This window comes from Pristis pectinata, chromosome 4 (genome assembly GCF_009764475.1).
Source record: "Pristis pectinata isolate sPriPec2 chromosome 4, sPriPec2.1.pri, whole genome shotgun sequence".
Taxonomy (NCBI): Eukaryota; Metazoa; Chordata; class Chondrichthyes; order Rhinopristiformes; family Pristidae; genus Pristis; species Pristis pectinata.
In genome coordinates, this window is record NC_067408.1 from 37,613,628 (window position 1) to 37,640,208 (window position 26,581).

At 41.0% G+C, this 26,581-nt stretch overlaps 1 protein-coding gene and 1 long non-coding RNA gene across 3 annotated transcripts in view; one reads left to right on the top strand and one right to left on the bottom strand.

The window, feature by feature from the left end:
* On the bottom strand, window positions 1-26,481 carry LOC127569374 (uncharacterized). Its single transcript, XR_007956189.1, has 3 exons — window positions 26,155-26,481; window positions 1,801-1,899; window positions 1-163 (listed from the first exon to the last, which is right to left on the bottom strand). It is a non-coding gene; the product is annotated as an uncharacterized LOC127569374 (long non-coding RNA).
* Window positions 26,045-26,581, top strand: part of ppargc1b (peroxisome proliferator-activated receptor gamma, coactivator 1 beta) — a 118,910-nt gene continuing 118,373 nt past the window's right edge. For both annotated transcript variants that reach the window (XM_052013941.1, XM_052013947.1), the window contains exon 1: window positions 26,045-26,135. In XM_052013941.1, the coding sequence (XP_051869901.1) occupies window positions 26,058-26,135 (78 nt within the window). In that variant the 5' untranslated portion in view covers window positions 26,045-26,057. The remainder of the gene's footprint in view (window positions 26,136-26,581) is intronic.

A 26,581-nucleotide genomic window follows, 5' to 3' on the forward strand; every position in this document is an offset into this window, starting at 1 on the left:
ATGAGTGGGTATTTCTTGGCTGAAGCTCATAAAATGACATGATGGAAGGCAGGGCATTGATGGGGCACAAGTTCTGCAACTTCAATTGCCTGTCTGCTTCTTCATGCTCCAAGCCATTTCCCAAGATGTTGAACATGTAGAACTATGTAAATGATCACGTTTCCTTGAAAAAATACAATGGTTGAGTCAAATTTCAGTCAAAATATTCCACAGTTCAATGAAGAGGAACAATATTTCTACTTATTATTGCTGTAAGGTTGTTATAACTGTTCTGTGCTCTGTGGCAGCTTGTGTCGTGGTGGAAGTTTTACTCACTGCTTCAGTCACCTGCCTCCATAAACTGCGTCTGTTCTCAGTGTCCAAGAGTACTGGGAGTTCATAGTCATTTGGCAGATGATCCACAATTATCCCATCACCTGTCAGCTGCCAGTTATATGTCATGTATGATTACCAATGCCATTGACTTCCATGAACTGAGTATTGGATAAGACATATCCAATATTGTATAGGCCCCACACAAGTTGAATTATATCCCATTCACTACTTGTCTATTCATTTAATAAATATGACATCAACTAAAAAGTTATTAATTCGTGGGGCTTTCCAGCCCCTGTCCCCTCTCAGCTAAAGCTTCTATTTTGTTCTTGAACTGCTTTTATTATCCAAGAGGCACCAAAAAGAAGCGATAACTAGTGTACTTTAAGCACTGTGATATCACTATCTTTTCCTTCCTTCTACAAGTGCCACACCATTTCAGAAGATAAATTACTGATCTGACTTCTCCAGACTGCTGCTACTGATTTATCTTTGGGTGTTCTGACACTATGGTGCTTCAGAGTACCTGTAACTGATTTGCATTGACGGTAGTAATACAAAGGCATGCCTTAACAAATTATTGAAATCAGACAGTTGCCCATGTTAATGTGACTAAAAACAGTCTTTTAAAAACTGAAGAAGGCGTATCAGTGGGTAAGCATATTTTTTTTTAGAAAAGACAAATTTTAACCAGTTTGCAATTGGTAATTTTTATCTGCAAACGTATAAGTTTTATTATCTTCTTTTAAATGGAAGCTCATTAACTTAAATAATCTAGCCAAATAACAATGTTTAATGTAAAACCATTCTCATTGTGAAACTATATGATTCCTAAAACCTTTGTTATGAATCATCAGAATAAAAAGACCCAGAACATTAGACATAGCATTAAGTCTAGTCTGTGCTGCATTTAAAATAAGACTGGTGTTCACAAGGATATACTCTATTATAATTAATTCTTTGTCTTTTTATCTTTTTAAAGTTTAAGCTCATACATGGCACTGTTTAAAATTTTGCATAAAGGTTTATTATTGTGCTAATAATGGTTTGAGAGTGCATGTGACAAATTCACAACATGTAATGTCAGTAACACAGCCATCAGAAATGGGTTTTTTGAAGTCTTAGAATTTTCTTTATTGAAGAATTCAAAACAGTTGAACTGGTTAACAACTTAATGCCAAAGTTTCTTTTTCATGTGAGTGCATTGGCAATGCGTAATTAAAAATATTGCAGAATGGGGTTTGTTTTTAAACTTTGATTTATCCCTCGGAATGTTGACTCCACAGCTATTTTAGTTTGACCAATTCAATGCTGCAGATCTCAAATCAACCTACTGTCAAATTCAGTCAACATATTGCACATTGGACAAAGCTCCCAACTTCAGACAAATTTCAAAACAACAATTTGGAACCATTTTTAATTGGGCAATACTGTATTTTGTTATTATATTTTCAAGTTGTTTGAAGGAAAGTATCAGATAATTACCTTTACGCAAAAGGACTGGACTGCCTTTCAGAAAATCCCAGGTTGAAAATGATTGATTTTTAAACTTTTTGTTGGAGGATCTGGTGGTTCTTTGCCAATCTGCCAACAGGAGCATTTAAAAGTAGTGAACATGTTCATCGAAGTTTAGGAACATTAGCAAAGTTGCTTTGTCAGAAATCATAGTGAGACTATCTCTCTCTTTTGCAGAGGCACAAAACAATTGTTTAAAATAGTGCCTCTCCAATATTAAATGCAGTAAATGTGCAGCGTAGTAGTGAACATCACCAACAGCCTGTCCTGGTCAAATCACATAGATGCCATGGCCAAGAGAGCTCACCAGCACCTCTACTTCCTCAGGAAGCTAAAGAAATCTGGTTTGTCCCCTTTGACTCTCACCAACTCTTACCGATGCACCATAGAAAGCATCCTATCTGGATGTATCACGGCTTGGTATGGCCACTGCTCTGCCCAAGACCGCAAGAAGCTGTAGAGAGTTGTGGACACAGCCCAGCGCATCACGGACACCAGCCTCCCCTCCTTGAACTCTGTCTTTACCTCTCATTGTCTTGGTGTAGCAGCCAGCGTAATTAAAGACCCCACCCACCCGGGACATTCTCTCTTCTCTCCTCTTCCATCGGGTAGAAGATACAGGAGCCTGAGGGCACGAACCACCAGACTTACGGACAGCTTCTACCCCACTGTGATAAGACTATTGAACAGCTCCCTTATACAATGAGAAGGACCATGACCTCACGATCTACCTTGTTGTGACCTTGCACCTTATTGTACTGCACTTTCTCTGTAGCTGTGACACTTTACTCTGTACTGTTATTGTTTTTACCTGTACTACCTCAATGCACTCTGTACTAACTCAATGTAACTGCACTGTGTAATGAATTGACCTGTACGATCTGTTTGTAAGACAAGCTTTTCACTGTACCTCGGTACAAGTGACAATAATAAACCAATACCAATACCAGGAAGTCCTAAAACTCTCCCTGGCAATGCTGAGTTGCATAGTACCCTAGCAACATTCAGTAACACCAGGTGCAGACAGGAGGAAGAAAAAAATAGAACAAGATTCTGGGTTGCAATTTTTTACTTATTAAATAATGTGCAGCATTCTGCTGGATGAAGGTTTCAGCCCTGAAGGTCAACTCATGTTCAATTTGTCAGGAACAGCTCAGCAGGCTCACTGTAGTGTGTCTCTGCCACACTTTCTGCAAATGAAGACAGTAGACTAAGAAGGTGAAACATTTAGATGCTTCTGTTTCCAATGGACATTCTACTTATCCAGCTGAGCATTTTGTTTCTTCTTCCCTCTTTGATGCCCTCCTGAATGGCCAGCCTCCAAATTTCTTGACCATTCATGGCCAGCTTCCAACTGTCTGAGTTGACACCCACCAAATTCATGGGCCGATTCATTTGAATGAAAATTTGTTTGTGACTCCGTGATATCTTGCTGCCATAAAGCCTACTCTTCACCGTCCAAAAGATCCGGTGAGCTCCTGACTGAATTCAGTATGCCAACCTTACTGTATACTTTGCAGCATTTGCCAAGTGTTGCTGTGCACATGAGGTCAAGTGACTTGTCTTCCCCTGTGCCGATGATGTCACTTCCTTAAGGTCACAAGAAATTGACATGGAAATCCTTGGTAGTGTTTCTCCATTATGCCCTTTTTTGGGATGGGAAGTGACCTCATACTTGCCCTCACCCCAAGAAAGGACACAGCTGAAAAGTGTCACCCAGGATTTCCTGTTAATCATCTCTGAAGAAGGAAGGGTTTGGAAATGTTCCAAACTATATTAAATATTTATAAAGCAAATGAGGACCAGCTTGTCTTCATTTAATTGTTTGCATAAAATACCTCTACCCTGTTGGGTATTTTGGGTAAACAACTGTGTAGGAAAAATTCACCACATTCTGCCCCTTCCCCACTAACTCTCTATTTCAGGAGTCCTGGTTTAGCCAGAGACCCTGGGAGAGGTCACAGTTTCCCTCAGCAAAAAGCCTCAGGCTTTGTCAATGAGCAGGAAGTCAACAGGTGGCGATTCTGTTGATATTACCATCTCCTGACAGAAAGTGAAGGGAACTATTGGTAGGTACTCCCATAACTGCTAGTCTCTAGATCAGATCATCCAGTCCTATATCATTCATTGGTTCATTGATAATTGATAATTCATTAGTTTAGTATTGAATATTTGCTGATGGAGTTTGCATATTCATGGGATGCCTTGTATAATGCAGTGAAAGTGAAACTGTTAAGCTTTTGCTCATGCCTTATGTGTGTTGTCCAGGCCTCACTATTCAGAATATTCCAAGGACACTGGCTTGGTAGAAAGGCAGATTGTTGTTCTCTGTCAGATGTTGGTCCACACTTTATTTTCTTAGCTTGAAAGGACAGCTGCAGCTTTTTCAATACACTTATTGATTTCAGAATCAAAGAACAGCTTGCTGGTGATTGTGGAGCCCAGATAGGCAAAGCTGTCAACAATTTCGAGTAACACATTTTCAGTGCTATTTACTAGTTGAGGGTAGTACAACAGTGTTCTGGCCCATGGCAGTCATCTTCCTGATACTGATATCAATCCAAATTCTTTACAGGCATCCAAAGAGTCTACCTATTAGTCGCTGGAGGCATTCCTCAGTATACAATGCTGGTATGGTGTCATTGGCATAGACCAACTCCGTGATGAGCACCGACCACACTATTGCTTTGGTTCTCAGGCAGGCAAGGCTGAACAGTGTAAAAAGGTTGCCTCAGTGAATTAGCTGCAGGCATATGACACAACAGAGGGAGAAATATGCCAAAGAAGGTCATCACCAGAATGTAGTCCCATTTGATCATACTGAGGACGTCAAGGAGTTCTGATGTTGGCCCATCATTGCTGACCTTAATGCTTGTGTTATCATGCAAAGGAATAGACCCAGTTTCAATGGACAACCAATTGATGTCAGCTGTTTAAATAAACCACGCTGCTCACACAATAGAATGCCTTGGTGAGGTTGATAAAGGCAAATATATATTCTCTATCGAGAACATTCTTTTGCATCTGCAAAACTGACAACACCAGACCGATTAAGGTACACCTGATTCTAAAATTGCTCTTGGATTTGGGGTAAATGCAAATGATCAGATGGAGGGGAATCATTATCTGGGCTTTGCCCACAGCAAGTGAGTCGATTGCTTTATTAAAGTCCACTGTGGTTCAGTATCTAGCTCTCCTGTGACAGGCAGGCTTTCTGTGTTTAGACCCTTCTCAGTTATGATATTTTCCCTGGAGAACAACTCAAGGTTGCACTCCAACCTCTCCATCTGTTTATCACAATTGGTGATGACCTCCCCTGCCTTTATTTTCTATGGAGCTGCTCTCTCTCTGCTGTCACCTGTTGCCTTTTTGATCCCATCATACATGCACCTAGCATACCCCGTGTCAGAGGACAACTGGATGCTCACTGGCACAGTGCCCAGCGGTCTGCCGGACTTTAATCTGACCAGTTCTTATTGCACTCAGAGTCTTCTCATTTGAGTTTGTCTTGTTGCTCTTGAGGGCAGATCACTTTGCTTCAATGACAGGTGTAATGGCAGGAATGCTGGCCTTGAACCAGTCAGAATATTTTTTTATTTGTTTCCCACCTACTGAGACTGTAGTGTTGTAAACAGTATCTCCAGCTATATTCCAACTCACTTCTACACTCGCTTACAGGAATGCCAGGGAGAGCTTGTTCAATGGAATCCAGGAAATGTTGATTCTTATCCAGCAGGCTGTGTGGCCATGGTCGATACAGATAAGGCCAGTCAAGGCATGTTTGGGGATGCCGTGAAGATAGACACATCTGAAATCCAAATATGTTCAAATTGCCATCTTGACAATTGAAGCATTTTATTTCCATTGAGTACAAGTAATATTTTTTATTTTCCTGGTTTCCTTATGATATTTTCCCTACTTCTTTATGACATTGAGGGAGGCCATATGGCCCGTCGAGTCTTTGCCAGCTCATAAGGCATTTCCATTCCCCCACCAATTTTGTCTGCAACTTATTCTCCCTACATTCCCATCAACTGGCCCCAGACTCTACCACTTTCCTTCACACTAGGGACAGTTTACAGTGGCTAATTAACCTACCAACCCGTACAGCTTTGGGATTCAGGAGGAACTAGAGCACCTGGAAGAAACCCACATGGTCATGGAAAACCTGCAAACGTCACACAAACAGCAATAGGAGGTCAGGATCAAAGCCTGATAACTGGAGCTTCAAAGCAGCAACTCTACTAACAGAGTCATTGTGCCACCCAGATCAATTTTGTTAATTGCTCATGGGTTTTAAGTACTATTTGCATGTGAGAGGTTATTGTAACTCAGTTTTGCATAAGGTAGATGAATTTTACATCTTTTAAATTTGTCAAAGACGTTTAAGGATAGTTGCTCCTGGCAAATATAATTTATATAAAATATACAATATATTTAGTTGAGAGAGAATTTTAAAAAAACTGCAGCTGCTGAAAGTCTGAAATAAAAAGAAAAGAAGGTGGAAATATTCAGCAGGCCAGGTAGCATATGTGGAAAGAGAAATGGAATTTATATTTCAGGTCCAAGACCCTATGTTTCCAACATTTCCTGTCTTTTATTTAAGTTGGGAGAGAACAAGCTAACATGTAGAACACTAGATTCTGCTACTTTTCTTTAAACCAGGTTGTGGCTGCCTCATTAACTTGTAATGAGGAAGGTTAATACGAGCCTGGTCACGAGTGGATTACCTGGGCAGGTTGGAGACATGAAAGTTGTGCTGATCTTAACGGAGTCCTGCCTGACACCAGACCAGATTCATTGCTGGGTCAATATTGTCAATTGGGCTGCAGAATGTTGCAGCTGATTCCTACCCATCAGTGGGGAGAGGGGCATCTTCATATCACAGCACTCGTGGTATTACAGGAGTGGGTTGGAATCCTGGTGGTTCATGATCAATCTACCATAGAGAGTTTTTAAACCAGACAGAGAGAGTGTGGTAAAAGTCTCCAGCACATCTTGAGGCTTGCAAGGAGTACTACTGCTCCTCCTGGCCCACAAAGAATTGAAAAAGAAGAAAGTATTTAAAATTTAACTTGGCCTCTGCTAATCGGTTGGTTCTTCCTGCCAGGCTTCTGCTGTTGGCAAGAGACTCCTTTTCCTTATCATTAATACATCATGGCAGGGCTGATGATGTCATCAGGCTCTGAATTTTGCTTCTCATGTGGACCTACATGGCTGGGCAATTATAAGAATAATATTTTGCACAAAGATTTCCCCATCTAACAAAAGTGGATGGGGAAATGTAATCTTTCTTTGTTGCAAGCGACTAAACACAACTAAACACAGAAGCAATAAGCTCTTCTGCACATATTATTGATTATTCTCTCCTGATAATTATTATAATTATGGATTATCCCAATAAATCAATACTCATTAAATGCTATATTAGTATTTAAAGTTCAGTTTTTCTGTTATTTAGAAATACAAACATTCCTTTCTAACAGTGAAATTGACTCCACATACTTAATATTCTAATCTGAGGATCAATAAATCAATTGTGTGAAAAATATAGTGATATCTTCACCTTTTTTAAAAAAAGGGATCAAATTCTCCATCTTTCATAAATTTTTAACATGTAGGAATTAAATCACTCAGCTCGGTTTACTTCAACATTTGATATTGAAAATGTATTTAATACAGAATGAAGCAAGATTTCTAGGTTGTTTTATAAAGTCACAGAGTTAGACAGTATGGAAACAAGCCCTTCAGCCCACCTAGAATGTGCCTACTATTAAGTATCCATTTATGCTAATTCTACACTAACCGCACATTCTCATCATGATAGCACTGGAGGTCAGGATCAAAACCAGGTCACTGTGAGGCAGCAGCTCTATTAGTGGTGCCCTTGTGCCACCTCCGGCATCACACCAGAAATGAAAACAAACACTTCCTGGTGTGAGTTGTGGTCGCACACCTGATGTGACTTCTGCACAGACACATATTAAATTGTGTTATTTTCCCTGCAACACTCCTCTTAGAACACAAGTTGTCCTGGGTGCAGCCATTGTTGGACTTTCCAGGGCGAATCAGGTCTTCACAGCCCAGTATCTGGCTGGGGCCTGAGTCAGGTTAGTCCTACGTTTACTTATCATCTTCTAGAGGCTCCATCCCAACAAATTACCAACCCCGCGCCCACACCCATTGACCTCAGCTGATCCTCTAATCACCAATACCATCCCTACCCACCAATCTCTGCCTCAACAGTCCCCAACACACAGATCTCCCCCTTATTTCTCCAATCAATCTCGGGACCATTCTCCCTTCCACCAATTGTTCCCTACCCTTCCAATCTCCTTCCCAACCTCTGATTTACCTAAGCAATCTGACGATCCCATGAGGTCCCTAAAGAATCTCCATCCACAACCATCCTCACCACTCTGTGTCGTGCCCATGATGTCCCCACTTCAGGCCAATTATCTGATTGTTGAACTAACCCCAAGTGCCAGGGCCTGAAGAGGCCTAGGGTACTCTGCTCTCCCCACCACCAGCATTAATCACAGCCAGTATTGTTACACCCTGAAAAGACACCAATACATCAGACCCAAATGATCATTGGCTGAGCATATAAGACATTTAAATGAGCATTAACTCAGCACCTACCTACATTCTAATTAATGAACAACACAGTTCCTGTGGGCATTTTCAGGGGTTGTCCAGAGTCACCATTGTGAAGGGAGAATGTGGCAATTGGGATGGCAGGCTGGAAATTGTAGAGGCTGAAATTCCACACTTAAGTGACACTGTTTGGGTGGCTGGCACCTGTTTTATCTAGACACCCTCAGAAGCATAATAATATTGGGCATAAGGCCTGATATTACATATGATTATGTACGATAAAACAACCCTTGCTTCTATTTATGCCAAAGCCCTTGTCTCTACAAATTATGCTATTCATGAGGTAGTAGAGAAAAGGAAGTCCTGAGTGGATGTGGGCATAATGTGAGGAGAATATGGGCAGGGTCATGGGAAGATTAGATGGTTTCAGGGTCAGTTAGAGGAAATATTCATTTGGGTCAAAGGGAGCTAAAGGTTGGAGGTTTGGGCTCAGTGGGTGGCTAGATTAGTGATCACGGATTGTAAGTTGATGAGCAATTTGACAGGTGGAAGGTCAGGGTTTGTGACTAGGGCCTCAGATGGAAGTGGGGACGGTGAATTGCTCAAGCCATCAGGGTTGGTTGTGTGCACAGACAAGTAATGAGGAAGTGGTAGAGTTGGGTGAACCGGGACCAGGCAGGGTGGGTTCAAGGATAGGTACTGTTGGACGGTGGTGGGGGGGGGTGCTGGTGTTGTTGATAACTCCCTGCAGTGAACAAGGACTAAGCAGGCTTTAATTTTCCTTTTCATGTCGGCAAAACAATTTTGCATTGCACAACATGTTGGTCTGATTGATATGCTGAATAGGGATAAAACCACATTCACTAGTATTTTTCCTGACTTTTAATACAAATAGTGGAGAAGTGCGAGAGTGAGTGGACAGGACCACCTGTACTATTAAAACAATTTAAAGGCAAGTTATAAAAAGACGATAGGCAGGGCCTCAATGATCTGCTCTCTGTACCTGATCACCACCCAGGGTCCACATCTCCTGCAGGATCGGCACAATGTTGAGGCCTTGGGCTCAGTTAGGCCCACGAGTATGCAAAACGTGCTGTCATGAGAACAGTGTGGGTCATGGGCACAAGCAGCGGGCTGTTCAAGAATTAGTTATTACTATATTATTATGATCTGATCCATTGCACTGTTTCCTTCCTCCTGTTTTACTCTCACTTTTGTCCAATTCTTCCTGATAGATGAAACTCCTTCATGTTTCTTTGCTTCTTTCAACTACAATCTTCTCCGCTTTTCAACGTTGTGTGACATGCAACACAGAATTTGTTTGCAGGCAACTCCCTGAGCTATCCTGCCACATGAACCTTCATTTTAGTATAATACTGTGCTCACTAATATAATATTCATGGCTGTAAATGTACCCAAATATTCAAGGAAAGGTGGACTGTAGAATGCCCCAGCCATTTACTGAAGAAACTCTTGTCTTTCATGTTTTTAGAAGGAAGGAATATTGAAGGATGTCTACCCAGCCCTGCACTTCTCCACTATTTGTATTAAAAGTCAAGAAAAATACTAGTGTATGTTGCTTGAGGAAGTCTTCATGACAACCCCCTAAGAAACTACAAGCTTGCATGATTCTTCTGCTATGATTTCCCACCAAATGGACATTGAGCGATTGCTCTTTATGTTGCTGGCTCATCTTCTGGTATCTTTGATGGCAATATACATCTATAACCGTTTAGCATGGGGGAGCCCAACCACTGCTGGATCTGAACGCTTTTCATTTGTGTGTGTTAACCTCCATGGGAAAGGTATTTTGGTTGGGCATCAGTGTTTTATAACTAGAAGTGATTGTTGTATCTAATTTGTAGTGTGTAATAACATAACAATAACTTATATTTATAGTTATTTTGTAACTATAAATATGTTATTGTCATAAGTTATCTTTAGGGAGCAAATTATCCTAAGATGTTTCACAGGAACACAATTAAACAAAACTTGACACTGAGCTATATCAGGAATTATTAAAACAGATGATAAATGTTTGGGCAAAGTGCCAGGTTTTAAAGTGAACCTTAAAGAACAGAATGAGGTGAAGATGGATTTAGATGGAGGAAAAGAGTTGCAAAACTTGAGGGTTAATCAAATGAAGCCATGATCACAACTGGGGTAATGGAAATCAGGGGTGTACATAATACAAGAAATGGAGCAGCACAGTATTCTCAAGAGCTCACGAGGCTGGAGAAGGCTATTGGGATAGAAAATCAAAAGCAATATAGGGATTTTAACACAAGTTACTATTAAATAGTAAGTTATTATTAAATAGTAGGTGCTAGCGTAGGTTTGTCAGCAATGTGTACAGTGGGACACGGCATGAGTCAGGATTCAGGTAGCAGAGTGGGAGTTTTGGCAGATGGAAACTAATCAGGAGAGCAATGAAATAGTCAAGACTCAAGCTATAACAATTATAAACAAGGTTTTCAGCAGCAGGTGGGTTGAAGCAGGAATGCACATGCCTGGTTTTATCATAAATTTCTCCTTATGTATATTACCTCTCATTCTTAAGTGCATTTAATTCAGTTTTTTCCATCTCCAGGTTAACAATGAGTTAAAAAGGATCTACAATATGAAATAAAAGCAGAAATACTACAAACATACAGTAGTTCAGGCAATATTTGTGGAAGAGAAGCACACTGTTAATGTTTCAGGTCAATGACATTTCGTCAGCACAAATCATGAACTGATTGAAACATAACTCTCTTAAATTTGTGTTATAGGACAATTTAAGAATGATCGTAACAGGGATAAACACTATGGGACAAACTAGCTTTAATCCTTAATTGCTCAGAATATTTGTTATTCTTGCAGATGTGCAGATAAAATTCTGAAGGCGGCCTTGGTGATATTTGTTATTTGTTAATAAAACAAATATCTAAGGTGAAGATTTCTATTCTTCCAATTTTACTTAATAGTGAAGGTCAAAAATGCTTTCCTTCAGATTTACTCCCTGTGAAGATTTTGCGCAGTGACACACAGATGTACATTCAGAATGATGGATGATACATGCAGAGTGCAGTTTCAAATACTCACTCTTCTTACTTCCTGAGAAGATACAATGATGTACCTTCAACAATTTTGCTGAAAAACATTGTAGAGACATTTTATTTTAAATGTTTTCATTCTATTGAAGGCCTGCAGTTAAATAAACAAAAGATTTGTTGCTGTTTGAGACTTAATTGGCCATTTTCAACAGTTTTTCTCATGCAGTCTATTTCTGTAGGCACCTCAGTTGATACCTAGTGCAATGTTAATATGAATCATGCAGCAGCAGTGTCCATTCCTCAGGGTGTATGACTCATCTTCATGAGAGCTGAAGATGGTTATTGCGGGTCTGTCTCTCACTATGAGCTGTAATGTACAGTACATCCTGTTTTGGAATATACACATTAAAACTGAACTAGATTTGTTCCTACACTGAGAAATTCATTGATAGCAAAGCAACTGTTGAAGGCTGTAGGAAACCACTAACAGTTCAAGAGAGGCTTATGCATTGAGTCTGATCAAAGCCACAACCAGGAAGTTGTCATGACAGAGAGCGAGAGAGTGAGTGAGAGAGCGAGCACGCTTCAGAAAAGAGCTCCATGTGTAAAGAGGAAAACCAAGGAAGCAAAGTACAAATTCAATCCTGTATTGAAAGACTTTGCAAACATTAGAAAATCCCACTGTACCTGGCGGATCGAGTTCTCCTTTTTTGCTTCCTTAAATTTGTTGGAAATCATATTTACACAGAGTGGAAAAAGTACTGGGCAACTTCACTCTGAGAAGTTTTCAAGCTCTATGAACATTCTCAATTTTTGCCAGGAATGTTCCCCTTTGGAATGTGGTAAATCTGGTGGATGATTAATGAAAAACTTATTTGCCTTTCTGCCTAAATTATGCAAATTATTGGAATAACTGTACAAGGAATTTCCCAGCCAAAGAAATGCCCAATAATGACAACTTAGTTAAGCCATGATGAAATTACAATAACAAATGGAACTTTGCGACTTGGAATTTGCAGTCAGCACCACATAGTTGGTGCTCGCCACTGACATGAAGAATGCAACCCATGAAGATTTGGTGAGGTTAATGGCATTGACCTTCCATTGTTCAATGTGACTTCTCCTCGTGGCAGATATAATGTACCATAACACCCCACTCCAGTTAACAACGTGTATGCTTCGTCCATTGCTGGCGGCATTCCAACCGGTCACTCTGGCCGGTGACTTCAATTGCATCATCGATGTGGCTGGACAATCAGCAGTGATGACAGGAGACTGGACAGTAGCTCCCAACTCCTGATGGAAACAGTAAAAGGTGCAATGTTGTGCGGTGTCTTCAGAACCCCTGCAATAACTCAATAACAGGGAAGAACTTGGTCATCAGGTGCAATATGCTCTTGGGGCTGCTGTACTTGGTGCAGGTGTGGCCCGTCCCCCACTTCTCCGCCTCAGTAATCATTCGGGCCATATTCCAGTTCACCTGGAGATGCAAGATGGAACGAGTCCAATGGGTCATGATGCATAAGTCTCCAGACAATGGGGGTGAACATGTACCCAACATTGCCCTCATCCTGATGACCATCTACGTGTGTGGCTGCATCAGGCTGTGCATGGAACCAAAATAAGTGGGCACCAAGCGTCACTACATGATGAGGTTCTATCTGTCCCTGGTGTTGCGGAGGATAGGTCTGGCCCTGTTACTGTGCAACATCCCAGTCAGCTGGAGGTTGCAGAGACTACAGGACAGGGACTCTATGGATACTGTGGGGTGATTTCCTGAGCAAACTGTCCAAAGCATATGGCAGAATGCCTTATTGCCAAAATTCACCAACAAGCACCAAGACCTCACTTGGCTGGTGGCGAGAGGGGCCCTCACAGTCAGATCTTTGCTGTACAGATGAAATATCGTCCCCAACACACACTGCCCTCAGGACAGCTGTGGTGGGGAAGAGATGATCACCCACCTCTGTGGATTTGCAAAGAGGGTGTGGAGAAGGATGCAAGGGTCCTTGTCTCAGTTCATCCCGAGCAGCTGTGTAACAGAGGACTCTCTGGCCTATGGGCTGTTCCCAGAGGCACACACTAAGACAGACAGCAAGTGCTGCTGGAAGATCATGAACTCTGCCCAAAGCTTGTTGGTCTTCCAGCACAGCGAGATGTCTGTAAGGGAATGCTGCCAATTGGCACAGTACATGCTGAGGGATGCACTGAAGCCTGGTACAGCCAACACAAAGGCTCTCTGGTTGAGGACCAGTCTAGAATCCTTCCTCTACTGCACATGGAGGGGCTGAGTTGAGGTTCAGTGGGGGGGGAAACTCCTCAAACATTGAAATGGTGTATCACCCTAGGGTGCCACATGAGTGGCAATGATGTTATGGTTTAAAAAGTAGTTAACACTACTGAATGTATTGACCATGAATATAAAAGGTTTTGTACTGTGTCTATTCTTTTGTATAGATATTTTGTTATGAATACATTTTGTTTTTGAAATAAAGAAAGGCTTTCAGTCTGGTGCCACCTATAGTGTATATTTGGGTTTGGAATGAAGTAACCAAGCATTCAGTCAGATAAAAGAATGCCCACAGGTAGTAAACCAGGAAGCAAAAAAAGGCAATTTACCCATTCTACTGAAAAGATAAATCAAGATTTGCCATACATATAGGTTTAGGCAGAAACTGAGATACCATAGACACTGCCTGGAGACAAATATTTTAAAATAAAAGATTCTTAAAAGTCTATCACTAAATGAAGGTAATGTTACTGTATACCAGGGTCATCTATGACCCCCAGGGGCCAACTTGACTCATGACAACTGCAGGGCCACATTCAGAAATGTTACCATAAGTTCCAAGGCATCCCATGCAGTAGAATATTCTGTGCAATCTCACACCATTGCAAGCAATAGGTCAGAGTGTTGTAGGGCTGGGGAGCAGAATTGGTGAGACATCTGGGATCTCTGGATATGGGGTCGTAGAGAGGAGTGAGATTCAGGAAAGAGTCGGAGAGAGGATTGGGAAGTGGGGGTAGAATCAGATAGAGAACTGAGACCCAGAAAGGATCAGGAAAACTGAGAAGGTGTGTGACAGAGGACTGAGACAGATGATGATGGTGTTGGGGGGCAGGGGAAGTAGGGGCAGGATGCAGGGCAGTGGATGAGCAAAGGGAGAAAAGTTAAAGAAGGTAACTACCAGATGCATAACTCAGATTCCCTAGCAGATCTCCAGGTAGTGTTATAACTTTTAATTAACATCAAAGCAGGCCTTAATCCTCTGGCTAATAGCTGTTTCAGTGCTTTGGTTCTGTGTCTTTTGAGAACCTCAAATGTGCAATAGAATTAAAGTTAAATTAATGTGTATACCATTTGTATATTTGACCCTGTTCCCTGTTGCATCACATGCAGTGAAGTGTCAACAGATGTTTTGGCCCATGGTGTTCTGCTCTGACCTGAAAATGGTTTTCCAAGCGCAAATGTTGAGGGAGCCCTACTCTGTGCAAAAAGTTCAGGCCAAAGAGGTTGTTCAGCAGTAATCATAACTTAATACAATGTTAATAAAACTCAGTTGTGTCTAATTCAACAAGGCTTAAAAATGCATAAAAAGTTGTTCATGTCTAATCACTAGCTCTGTGTTCATTACATGTGCAAATTCTGCAACAATGCACTCTGTTGATTACCAGGAAATCAGCAACAACAACTTTAAGCACTTAGTTTCTCACAAGCTAACACCAGACATTACCATTGGTTTTAGACTGTAGTGATTGTGAGGACTGATAGTTTTACCAAAAATCACATCTGAAAATTTAGGGCCAAAGTCGTACAAAGTGAAACCTTTAGTGTGATTGGTACCTGCTTTGAATGGATCCTCCAACTGAGTTACATCTGAGCCCTAAGATAACAGACACTAGCAGTTGTTTGTTGGAGTCTGTGCAAATAAATACATACCCACAATGGTTTCTTTGAATGCATTGCAGAGAGGCAAATGGTTCCTATTGAAGTCAATTTGCCAACTCTCATTGGTCAGATTCTTTGAGGTGACAGCATAGAACTGTCCCATTATCATTTTTCTTATCCAATTAGGAAATAAACTTGCTCAATGTTTTGTTTTAATTTATTTTTATTGCCTCTGTTATTTTCCTCCTGGACTGCTTGCACCAGTATCCTGGAAAGAAGTCTTGAATTCATGGTGAGGACAACCTGGATAGTTAGCAACCCAAGCTGAAACTTAATACCAACAACTGATGGAATCACTATTCATTGTGGTGTGGTGTATGTTTATATCTTGGTAATTGTGTCAATGTGCTTCAATGTATGAAATGGTTCAATGACTATCCCATTTAGGAAAAGAGGTCCATAGTTTCTATCTACTTTGTGAGGGCATGGTGGTAAACTATACACTTTTAATTCTTTCATTTTTAACAGTACTGCTATGGTCTTGCTAAGTAATGAACTAAGTTGTCAGCATTGATGATTTTATCGGCTCAATGAAAATGTCTTGAATAAAACAAATAAAAACTACTTAACTGAATAAGTAGTTATGTTTGGAGACTCTTATTCATTTTGATGGCTTTCCAAATGTAAATTGACTGATGCATGGGATTAGAGGTTGTCCAACGAGAAAAGATCAAATTGAATGGGTTTAGATTCTCTGGAGATTAGAATGAAAGAAACATACAAATTTCTGAAGGGGCATGACAAGTGGAAACTGAGAAGCGTTACCCTTGGCTAAAGAGTGAAGGATTAAGGATTTAAGATAAAGAGGCAAGCATTTAGGACTATCAGGAGGAATATCTTCATTCAAAAGGATCGACTCTTCAGAATTCACTACATTAGGGGGCTATTGTAGTCTACGTAAGTGTGCGTCTTAAAAAACTACATGCACCTAAAGATCCACGTGCATCATGTTATACCAGGTACTACCATCAATTGAAAGGTTATTAATTGCTCTAGTTCTAAGGTTTGCATTAAACATGAAAGGGCCTACAGACATTATGCTGGCATCAAGTTTGGGACATTGCTGCTTCAGTAGCAAAACCATGATCAAGTGCAAGGATGATAGATTATTATAGATCAGAGTTCTCTAAGTGATAAATGTGGTGAATATGTCAGCCACAACGAGACACATGAATAGACTCAGGCATTTACTCTGCTTATGGAACAAGTGGGAACATTCCTGAAGGTGAATAATATCATTAAGGTCCTGAGGGAGGAAATGGAACAGAGAAATGTGGACACACACAGGAAGAAAAGGGCAACATCACTGCTGGTAGCAGGCATCCAAGATGCTGGTGATTCTACTAGTGCCATGAACTACAGACAAGAACCTTATGTGAGACATGTGAAAACTTTGAAGGGACATTTTAATCTGACACCATTAGTGTTTTCTGAGATTTGGAAGTTTGGCACTTTACTAGGGACCAAAGGAAATAGTTGGTGAATATATGGTTAAGCTGGAGATACTGGTTAAAAAAAAAGTAATTTCCAGACCTTTTTATATCTGGGTTAGTTAGCAAATGAGAGAAATCAGACAAAATGATTCAACACAAAGGACTTGAAGGAGCATATGTAATGGTGACTGTAATGAAAATTACATGTAATAACATTATGTAACGTTAAGTGAAAGACAGTCCATTATGATGGCCTGAGTCAAAGGCATCACTTGAACAGTGAACTGCTTGTTTCAAATGGGGCTATTACAAACCTTGATGGCAAGCACTTTAGACGAAGAGTCTAAAATCTGTTGAAACTGAATAAAAGAGTCATTTCACAGGAGTTCCAGCACAACAGCTGTGCCATTACAAAAGTCCACAAACAAGGTGAGAAGCACAAGGCTCATGAGGTTCTAGAGTAATACCAATTAAATCTGGCACAGACAATACTGATGAAGAAAATGAGCATGAGTTTTGGAGAAGAGCAGAGTGTCTGCAAGACTTTTGTTATTTTCAGAAGTGCTGAATGACCTGTGTCAAACATAGACCGAGATGGATGCTTTAAGAAAGGATTGCTTTGCAGTGTATAGCCTGCTCAAAGGCTCTTAAGACACTATGCGAGATGTCACAGCAGATATAAACTTACAGAGAGTATAGCCAGAATGTGGCAAGACAAATTGATAACAGACAAAGCAGAGGTAAAAGCCTTGGAGATGATCCAGAAAGGGAAAATCAGAGATGCTTTATGACTTTAAAAAACAACAGCAAAAAAAAATGGGAACGGTCCAGTACGTACAAGTCAGAGTGCTAGTCAGGATGCAAGATGGAATGAAAATAGATGCACAAAATAGACTGCTATGATTAAGTGCACTGCATCTAGAAATGTACCATACACAATGTATAATTAAAATTACTGTTGAGGTTGATATTAGTAGGTGTTAAAGTTTTATTTAAATGATTTCGTGTTTACAGATGACACCAGGAAGATGGTGGTCAAGAATATGTAATTTCACATATTTGCAGTCCATCTCAAAAACCAGTCTCCCCTCCATGGATTCTGTTGATAATTCCCGCTGCCTCAGGAAAGCAGCCAACATAATGACCAGGATGGGAGGGGTCCTTGATTCCCTCTTCTCCCCTCTCCCATCGGGCAGAAGATGCAAAAGCTTGAGAGCACATACCACCAGACTCAAGGACAGCTTCTATCCTGCTATTATCAGACTCTTGAATGGACCTTTCATATGCTAAAATATGCACTCTTGATCTCCCAGACTACCTCATCATGGTCCATGCACTATTTGTCGACCTGCACTTTTTCTGTAACTGTAATACTGTACTCTGCATTCTGATTTCCTTTTTACTACCTCATTGTACTTATATACAAAGTGATCTGTCTGGATAGCATGCAAACAAAAGCTGTATCTTGGTACACATGACAGTAGTAAACCTATACCAATAGCAATACCATAGGAGTACGACTACGTTGAAGCCACAGGTACTGAGCAGGAAGGACCATCTGGAGAAGTAATCCATTAGAATTATCTAATGCCTGCAGTGGATATTTCAGAGATGTCAAGTACTGCTTGCAATGAAGAATTCAGTGAACAAAGAGACCAAGTAATCAATTTAATTTTTAGTTTGTTGAATTTGCAATTAGATATCCATGGAAAAAGTTAATTGATTGTATCCTGTTAATTGTGCAAGGAGTTGATGATTTTAATTATTTTTTAAAATTGTGTACCATTAAGAACTGATTATACCATGTGGTATGAAATTTGATACATTGTACCAGATACATTGTTCAAAACTAATGGAAAACTATTCAATCTATGGCAATTGCACTCCAGACCATAGTCACTTGAACCTCAGTAGTTGAGCCACAGTATGCAAATGACATTTATGTTTGTACACAGTTGGAGACTGAGCTCTGAGGTATGGTTGTCTCATTCACCAAAGCATAAGAGAGGATGGGCCTTACTCTTAGCACCTACAAGACCTAGGTTGTCTAACAACCCATCCCTCCTGCATCACATTGCCCACCAACAATGAAGATTCATGGCAAGACTCTGGAAAATGTGGACCCCTACTCATGTTTTGGAAGTCACCTCTCAGTGAAGCAGACATCAACAATATAATGCACCAGCACAGCCTTTGGTCAACTGAGGACCTGGCAAAAAAAAACTATTGGGCAGCAATGATCTTTGCCTTCTTATAAGCTTCTTTGACCTGGACTACACGCAATAGGCATCTCAGTACACTGTAAAAAGACCACCAATGTGTCTCTATAAAATTCTTCAAATTCACTGAAAGGATAACCCAGCCAATGCCAGCATCTTCTCTCAGGCCAACATCCCCAGCATTGAGGTCCAAGTTACACCACATTGGACAGGTCTTGTCATTTCAAATATTCAATGCCAGACTCCTGAAACAGTTACTCCATTCTGAGCTCTGTTGTGGAAGGAGATTACCAGACAAACAGAGAAAAAGATTCAAGGATGTGTTCAATCTTCCTAGGAATTCAACATCTCCACTGACTCCTGGGAAACTCTGACCCATGACTGCTCAAAGGGAAGAAGTGTTTTCTGGATGGGATTGTGAACCTAGAGGCCATGCATTGGGAGTCCAAGGAAGCCTTACAGAAGCAGCAGACAAAGTAAACCATCTCACCAACTTCCCACTCATCCATCCTATCAATCACTTCCTGCCCCTTCTGAGGAAAAGTCTGCCTAGCTGTTTAGTGTATTCAAGATGATATTATTATTTTTTTAAAAGAGTTAGAGGGAACCAAAGGATATGAGGAAAATGGAGTGAGAACGAAGATCAGCTATTTTGTCAAAATGAAGAGTATGCTTCAAAGACCATGTAATCTACTCTTGTTCCTGTTTCCTATATTATTAAATGTTTAGGTCACTAAGCTCAGAATGTCATAGTAATTCAGATCCTCCGCATTCAAGCAAATGCATTTTGGTTGAATTGCCTCACATAATCAGGATAACACCCACTGAGAATTATACTCTTTAGGTTTATGATGAATATTTTAATGTTGAAAATTAGTCAAACCAGGCATTTAATTTTTTAATAAGTACTGTGAGGCAAGTAATCCAGTAAAAATTTACAAAAAACATTAATAGAATACATAATCTGAAAATTCCTTCAAATAGCACACTGAACCAGAAAGACCTAACAAAAGTGCCTCCACTCATTTTACTGTGACTAATATGAAGATGGTGAAACACTACATGAATGAAATCTATGACTAGAATGAAGCACCTGCTTATTTCCCATTTCTATTTTCCCCAAAATGTTTAGTTTTTTCTGTTTCTTTGTCCTCTTTCATCTATTGCTTCCTTTGTTCTAACCATAACTATTTACAAGTATCAAGACTGTTATCTGCAAAATAACATTCAATAAACTACAAAATATTGTAGAAGCTGGAAATGTGAAATAGAAACAAATGGTAATTGGTTTATTATCGTCATGTACTGAGATACAGTGAAAATCTTTTGTTTACATGCCATACAGACAGATCATTCCATACTGAAGTACATTGAGGTAGTACAAAAGGGGAAAAGGAACAGAAAGAATATTGTGATGAACTGGGCTGCATTCACAGCTCTGCAATTTCTTGCAATCTTGGGCAGAACAGTTGCCATACCAAGGTGTGATGCATCCAGATAGGATGTTTTCAAAGATGCATCTGTAAAAATTGGTGAAAGTCATCGAGAACATGCCAAATTTCCTTAGCCTTCTGAGGAAGCAGAGGTGCCAGTGTGCTTTCTTAGTCGTAGCCTCTATGTGGCTAGACCAGAAATCCTTGAAATACTAAGCAAGTCAGGTGGCATCTACAAGGTGAGAAAGAGAGCTAATGTTTCAGACCAGTGATCTTCCCTCTGTTCAATAAATTATGCTTACTAGAAGATGGAGCAAATTTTCTTTTATATATTATTAATATTCTGATATTTATTCTGAACTCCAAATCTGATGTTTGCCCCGCTGCAGATTTATACAGCAAATTTATGGAAGCAATATAATACTTGACAGACACAATTTTAAAATATTGTAGAGATTAATAATGAAAGATACGGTTAAAATATTTGCAAACCTACAAAACTTGTATTCTACAAAACTTGAGAAGTAATGTTACTCTGATCTCCATAAGTCAATCTCATTTATTGACACTAACTATTTTTTAATCCATTGATGAAAGTAGATTTGTAGAATATTAATATGCAAGCACCTTTTGTATTTAATCACTTAGATTCTTTTGTAAATATACCTCTTTTATATTTCTTTCATCTCTTACATGTATATAACAGTTGTTATAGCTGTCAAAGGAGCAACACTCTCCAAGGATATTTTTAGTTTTTTTTAAAGGCCCAGTGACTGACATCTAAACAAGTGAATGCTTGCTGTGGTCCAGGCTGGCTCACATTGGCCACAATGTCGAGGTCAACATCAAAGTGCCACGTGAACATTCTGCTGTGACCCACTGCAAATATCAGCCTCTTCAGCAAGAGAAGAAAATTACCTTAGTACATACAATTCTGATAGCTCAGAATGTTTAAAATTTTCTGAAACTTATTGGAAATATTGATATATATTTTTTTATTTTGCTCTAGCAATACCACCTCAAATTTATTATTTGAAAATTCTTGGTGTGTGGATGGTGGATTTATGGAATTACATTCTTAACGGCCACAACTAACCAATTCTTTCCTTCCATCTTCACTATTTAGTTCTGATAAAGGGTCTTTGACCTGCAATGTTAATTGTTTCTCTTTCCACTGATGCTGCCTGACCTGCCAAGAGTTTCCAGAATTTTTTGTTTTTATTTCCTCTGCAATCTCTTGCCATAGTGTATTCTGGAGATCGTGGAGGAAGTGAAATGGCTACCTGATTCACTGCAGTAGAGGGAGAGGTAATCAGGGATAGTACTGGGGTAAACGAGGAGAAGGTCATTGTGTCGACAGGATTGTGGCAGAGGATTTTCCCTGTGGAGACAATGAAAAGATTTGGAAAGCATTGTAAGCAATTGGGATCAGAGGTTTGGTCAAGAATATTATCCGAGGGTATGAGCGAGGTGATGATCAGACTGGAGTTATTGGGACAGAGGTTTGTGGAGAAGATCAGAGGGGTCATCAGGGAGATGATGAACATGACATGCAGAGAATGGAGGGATACAGATCATGTGCAGGCAGATGGGATTAGTTTAATTTGGCATCATGGTCAACACAGACATTGTGGGCTGAAGGGCCTCTTCCTGTGCTACACTGTTCATGTTCTATGACTGAGGGTGGGGTGTTGGCCAGATGATAGTGAAGGCCAAGGACATTGGCAATGAGTGGGATTGGTTTAGGGGCAATCAATGACTTTGGAAAATTCGTCACCATCTTTCACCAGCTGCATGATGACATGTAACCTGGATCCTCACCGAAGGATCCATCACAGACTAGTACACACTAGATCAGTGTTCTCTCACCAACCCTCTTCTCAATTGATTCTGATGAAGTACTCTTGTTTTACTTCTGACAGATGCTGCCTGACTTGCATTGTTTCCACCATTTCCTGTTCATGTTTCAGATTTCTAGCATCTGCAGTTTTGTTTTCCTCTTCTCAATACAGCACTTAATTTCCAATAAGCTCCCTAACAGAATGGAGTTAATCTACAGGACAAGAAGGAAATGGTTCAAGCTTCATCACCTCCACTCCAGAACAAAGTACACTCTAACTCAGTCACTGAGTTTTAGGAGACAAAGATGCTTGTCTATGTGCACACTTGGAGGCTCAGCACCAAACTATCTTTATTCTTTCACTGTAGTGCAGAAGAGAATGGACCTCATACTAAACACCTGAAAGATTTGAACATCCACAGTGAAAAGTAACATCACCTATTTAATGGAACCCCTAACCCAAGAGTGCTCAGATTGGAGGAGAAGCATCAGGGAATGTCTCTCCCACAGGAGTAAGTGGGAGGCAAGGTGCAAATGGTGGAAGGATCACATGGCAATCCAAAAAATCCACCCATTCTTTCAGTCTAACACTGCATCGCCATCTGTGGCAGGTTTTGCATAGGACTAATGTCACTTCAAAACCCACAAAACTATGGTGGAAATAAGTGATCTTTGACCCAAAGGCTCTGTCTAAGAAGTGAGAGATAACACTGCCTTTTATTAAGGACGTTGAAATAATGCAAACTGAAATGTCCAGATAGTAGTCCTTCCACACCCCTTTCACTATATTTTCCCAATTGTATTCTTTGGAAGTCTAAAATACAACTTGTCTTTGTGTACAAGAGGTGTGTTTGTGTTTGCTTGTTGAATAGCACATTGATAGGCACACCCTCCATGCAAAACAGGTACTTTGAATATCTAAAGTGGATTGTTATTACATGATAGTTCTTGCACAATGTACACCCATAATAAAAACACAAAATTCCCAAAATGGTCAACTAGCTGTTAGTATATGTGGAGAGATTAACAGAGTTAATATTTTGGATTGGCATTTTTAAAAAAAATCATAATTCAGACCTTTTATAGTGTTCTGATGAAAGGTCACAGATCAGAGAAACAAAGGACTGCAGATGCTGGAATCTAGATGAAAAACATGATGATGCTGGAGGAACTCAGCAGACCAGGCAGCATCCATGGAGAAAAGCTGGTGGTCAACGTTTTGGGTCAGGACCCTTCTTCAGGACTGAAGACAGGAAAAGGGGAAGCCCAATATATAGGAGGGAAAAGCAGAGCAATGATAGGTCGACAAAGGAGGGAAGGTAGTGTGGGCACAGGGTGGTGATAGGTAGATGCAAGCAAGAGATAGTGATGGGCAGGTATGGGGAAGGTGGGAAGAGCAGATCCACCGGGGGATGGGTAAAAGGTAAGAAGAGAGAAGAAAAAAGGCTAGGAAAGGGAAGAAGCATGGTGGAGGTGGAGGTGGGGGTGGAGTTTCTGGGCAAGGGGGGTGGGGATTACCTAAAGTGGGAAAATTGAATATTCATGCCATTGGACTGCAAGATTCCAAGACAGAAAATGAGGTGTTATTCCTCCAGTTTGTGCTTGGAATTCTCCTGGCAGTGGAGGAGGCTGTTATATCAGTGATAGTGTGGGAGGGGGAGTTGAAGTGACTGGCAACGGGGAGATGCAGGTCACGGTTACGGACAGAGTGCAGGTGTTCTGCAAAATGGTCACCTAGTCAGCATTTAGTCTCACCAATGTAGAGGAGGCCACACTTGGAGCACCGAATGCAGTAGATGATATTAAGGGAGGTGCAGCTGAATCTCTATCTCACCTGAAAGGACTGTTCGGGTCCCTGGATGGAGGTAGTGTAGGGGCAGGTGTTGCACCTATGGTGGGGGCAGTGGAAAGTTCCTGGGGTGGGAGTGGGATGGGTGGTGGGGGGAGGAGCGAATGAGGGAGTTGCGGAGAGAGCAGTCCCTGTGAAAGGCAGAAAGGGGTGGGGAGGGGGAAGATATGCTTGATGGTGGCCACAGATCTGACATGTTAACATTGCTTCCATCTCTGAAGCTGCTGCCTGACCTACTGAGTATTTAACAGCATTTTTATTTCTTATTCATTGTATATTTTCAGCATAACCAAATCTAATTTGCAACATCCACATAACTGAAGGAATCCATCATAACTAGCCTATAATTCCAGATATATAGTTCATCTCTGACTATCAGCACACAAACACTGGAACCTTACACACAAAATACTGGAGGAACTCAGCAGGTCAGGCAGCATCTATGGAGGGAAATAAACAATTAATGTTTCGGGTTGAGACCCTTCATCAGGACTGGAAAGGAAGAGGGCAGAAACCAGAATAAAAAGGTAGGGATAGGAGAGGAGGGGTAGGAGCACAAGCTGGCAGGTGATAGGCAAGTCCAGGGGAGAGGAGGAAGGTAGGTGGGTGGAGGTGATGAAAGGGAGTGATGCAAGAAGCTGGGAGGTAATAGGTGGAAGAGGCAAAGGGCTGAAGAAGAAGAAATCCAATAGGAGAGGATAGTGGACCATGGAATAAAGGGAAGGAGGTGGGGAACCAGAGGGAGGTGATGGGCAGGTCGTGAGAGGGGAAAGAGAAGGGGTGAGGGGGACACAGGAATGAGGGAAAATGAAAAGCGGGGAAAATGGGTGGGAAAGGGAGAAGGGGGGGGAAGAACACTGGAACCTCCAGCCACATGGAATTTTGTTTTAAGTGCACCTGTCTTTAACTTTTGGTTTTGAAATTCTTATTCTAAGTTTAATTTGTTCTTTAAAATCATTTTCAATGTGTCTAGATATTGAAATTATAATAGTGTACATTCTTTCAGGGATAGTTTTTAATTGTGCCTTGGTGATGTTAACTTAGTCAATTCCTCCTACTTAATTTTAAATAAGACCATTCATCTCTTCTTGTCATTTGAAGCCAGTGAGATATCTGCATTGTATACAGGGTGCCCAGCAACCACAGCCCTTTCGTTTTCTGAAAGAGTATTTTTAATTAAACTTTTGATTCAATTTCCCCCCAATCTTATTACCAAATAATTAGAGGACCCTTACTTCCCTTTTAAAGGCCAAGATGCATTTGCAAGGAGGTGATTACAAAAATAATACCCGATGTTTAAATCCTTATTTCATCCCGAGTGACTGCCTAAGGATGTGCTCCATTTGTTTTAAAACTAGTCTAATAACACAGAACTTTTGTTTAATTCTCCCTCTAAAATTTTATTTGTTTCCTGTTGGGTTCGGTGAGCAATCAGTTTTCTTTTTTTATTGAAATGTTGCTCGCCCTTTAAAGAAAGACACCTACCGATATATGCATTAGCTTCACTCGATAATCCGAGAACATAAAGTGGGAATGTTCACTAGTCTGACAGTTACAACACTCTTGTATTTTCACCATTAATACAGTAGTACACACACACAACTCCCTGCTTCTCGATATCAGAGAAAAACAACTGTTACACTTTCATCCGGTAACAATAACTGGCTATTTTTTTGGGAAGCCAGCACAACAGCCCAGCACCACGAATCCCAGCCTGTTAACTGGGGAACCCCCCCAGCGCACAGTGTTGCATTTACAGCGAGCAAGACTTGCAGTACCGCTACCATCCACCTACCACGGCCGGGGGCAGTGGCGAGCCCACTCTGCCGGCTCGGTGGGGATCGCAGCAACCGTGTCACACAGCGCGGGAAGATGGCGGATTGCTCGCTCACAGATGAAGACTTCTCCTCATTCGTCTTCGATTACCTGACAGAAAACGCAGAGTCTCAGGTAAGGAGCCGTGCTTTACCTGGCTGCATGCTTGGCGACACACCGTCGCCGATGAGTCGGGTGGCAATGCTGCTGCTGCTACTGCTGCTTCTCCTTCTCCTCCATACAGATGCCGGTGCTCAAGCTGGAGCGACTTTGCCTGTACACTGCCGGTCTCTGGAAAGTCATGTGTATGTAGTGGCGGCGAGCGGAGCACCGGCTTCACGTGGAGCCCGTACTGAGAACTCTGGCGGCCCGCACACCAGCCGACTGAAGGCTGGCGACCCGCTGCCCGATTGCCTTTTGCCACATTGTTGTTACATTGTTGCAAGTGTCATTCCCCGGGCTCGCTTCCTTCATTCATTCCGAACACGTGGGTGCACAAAGTTACAGCAAATAGCTTTATATTTTTCTTTCGACGGGGCCGTGATTCGTACCGAAGTACGTGTGCGGTACAGGCGCAGGGG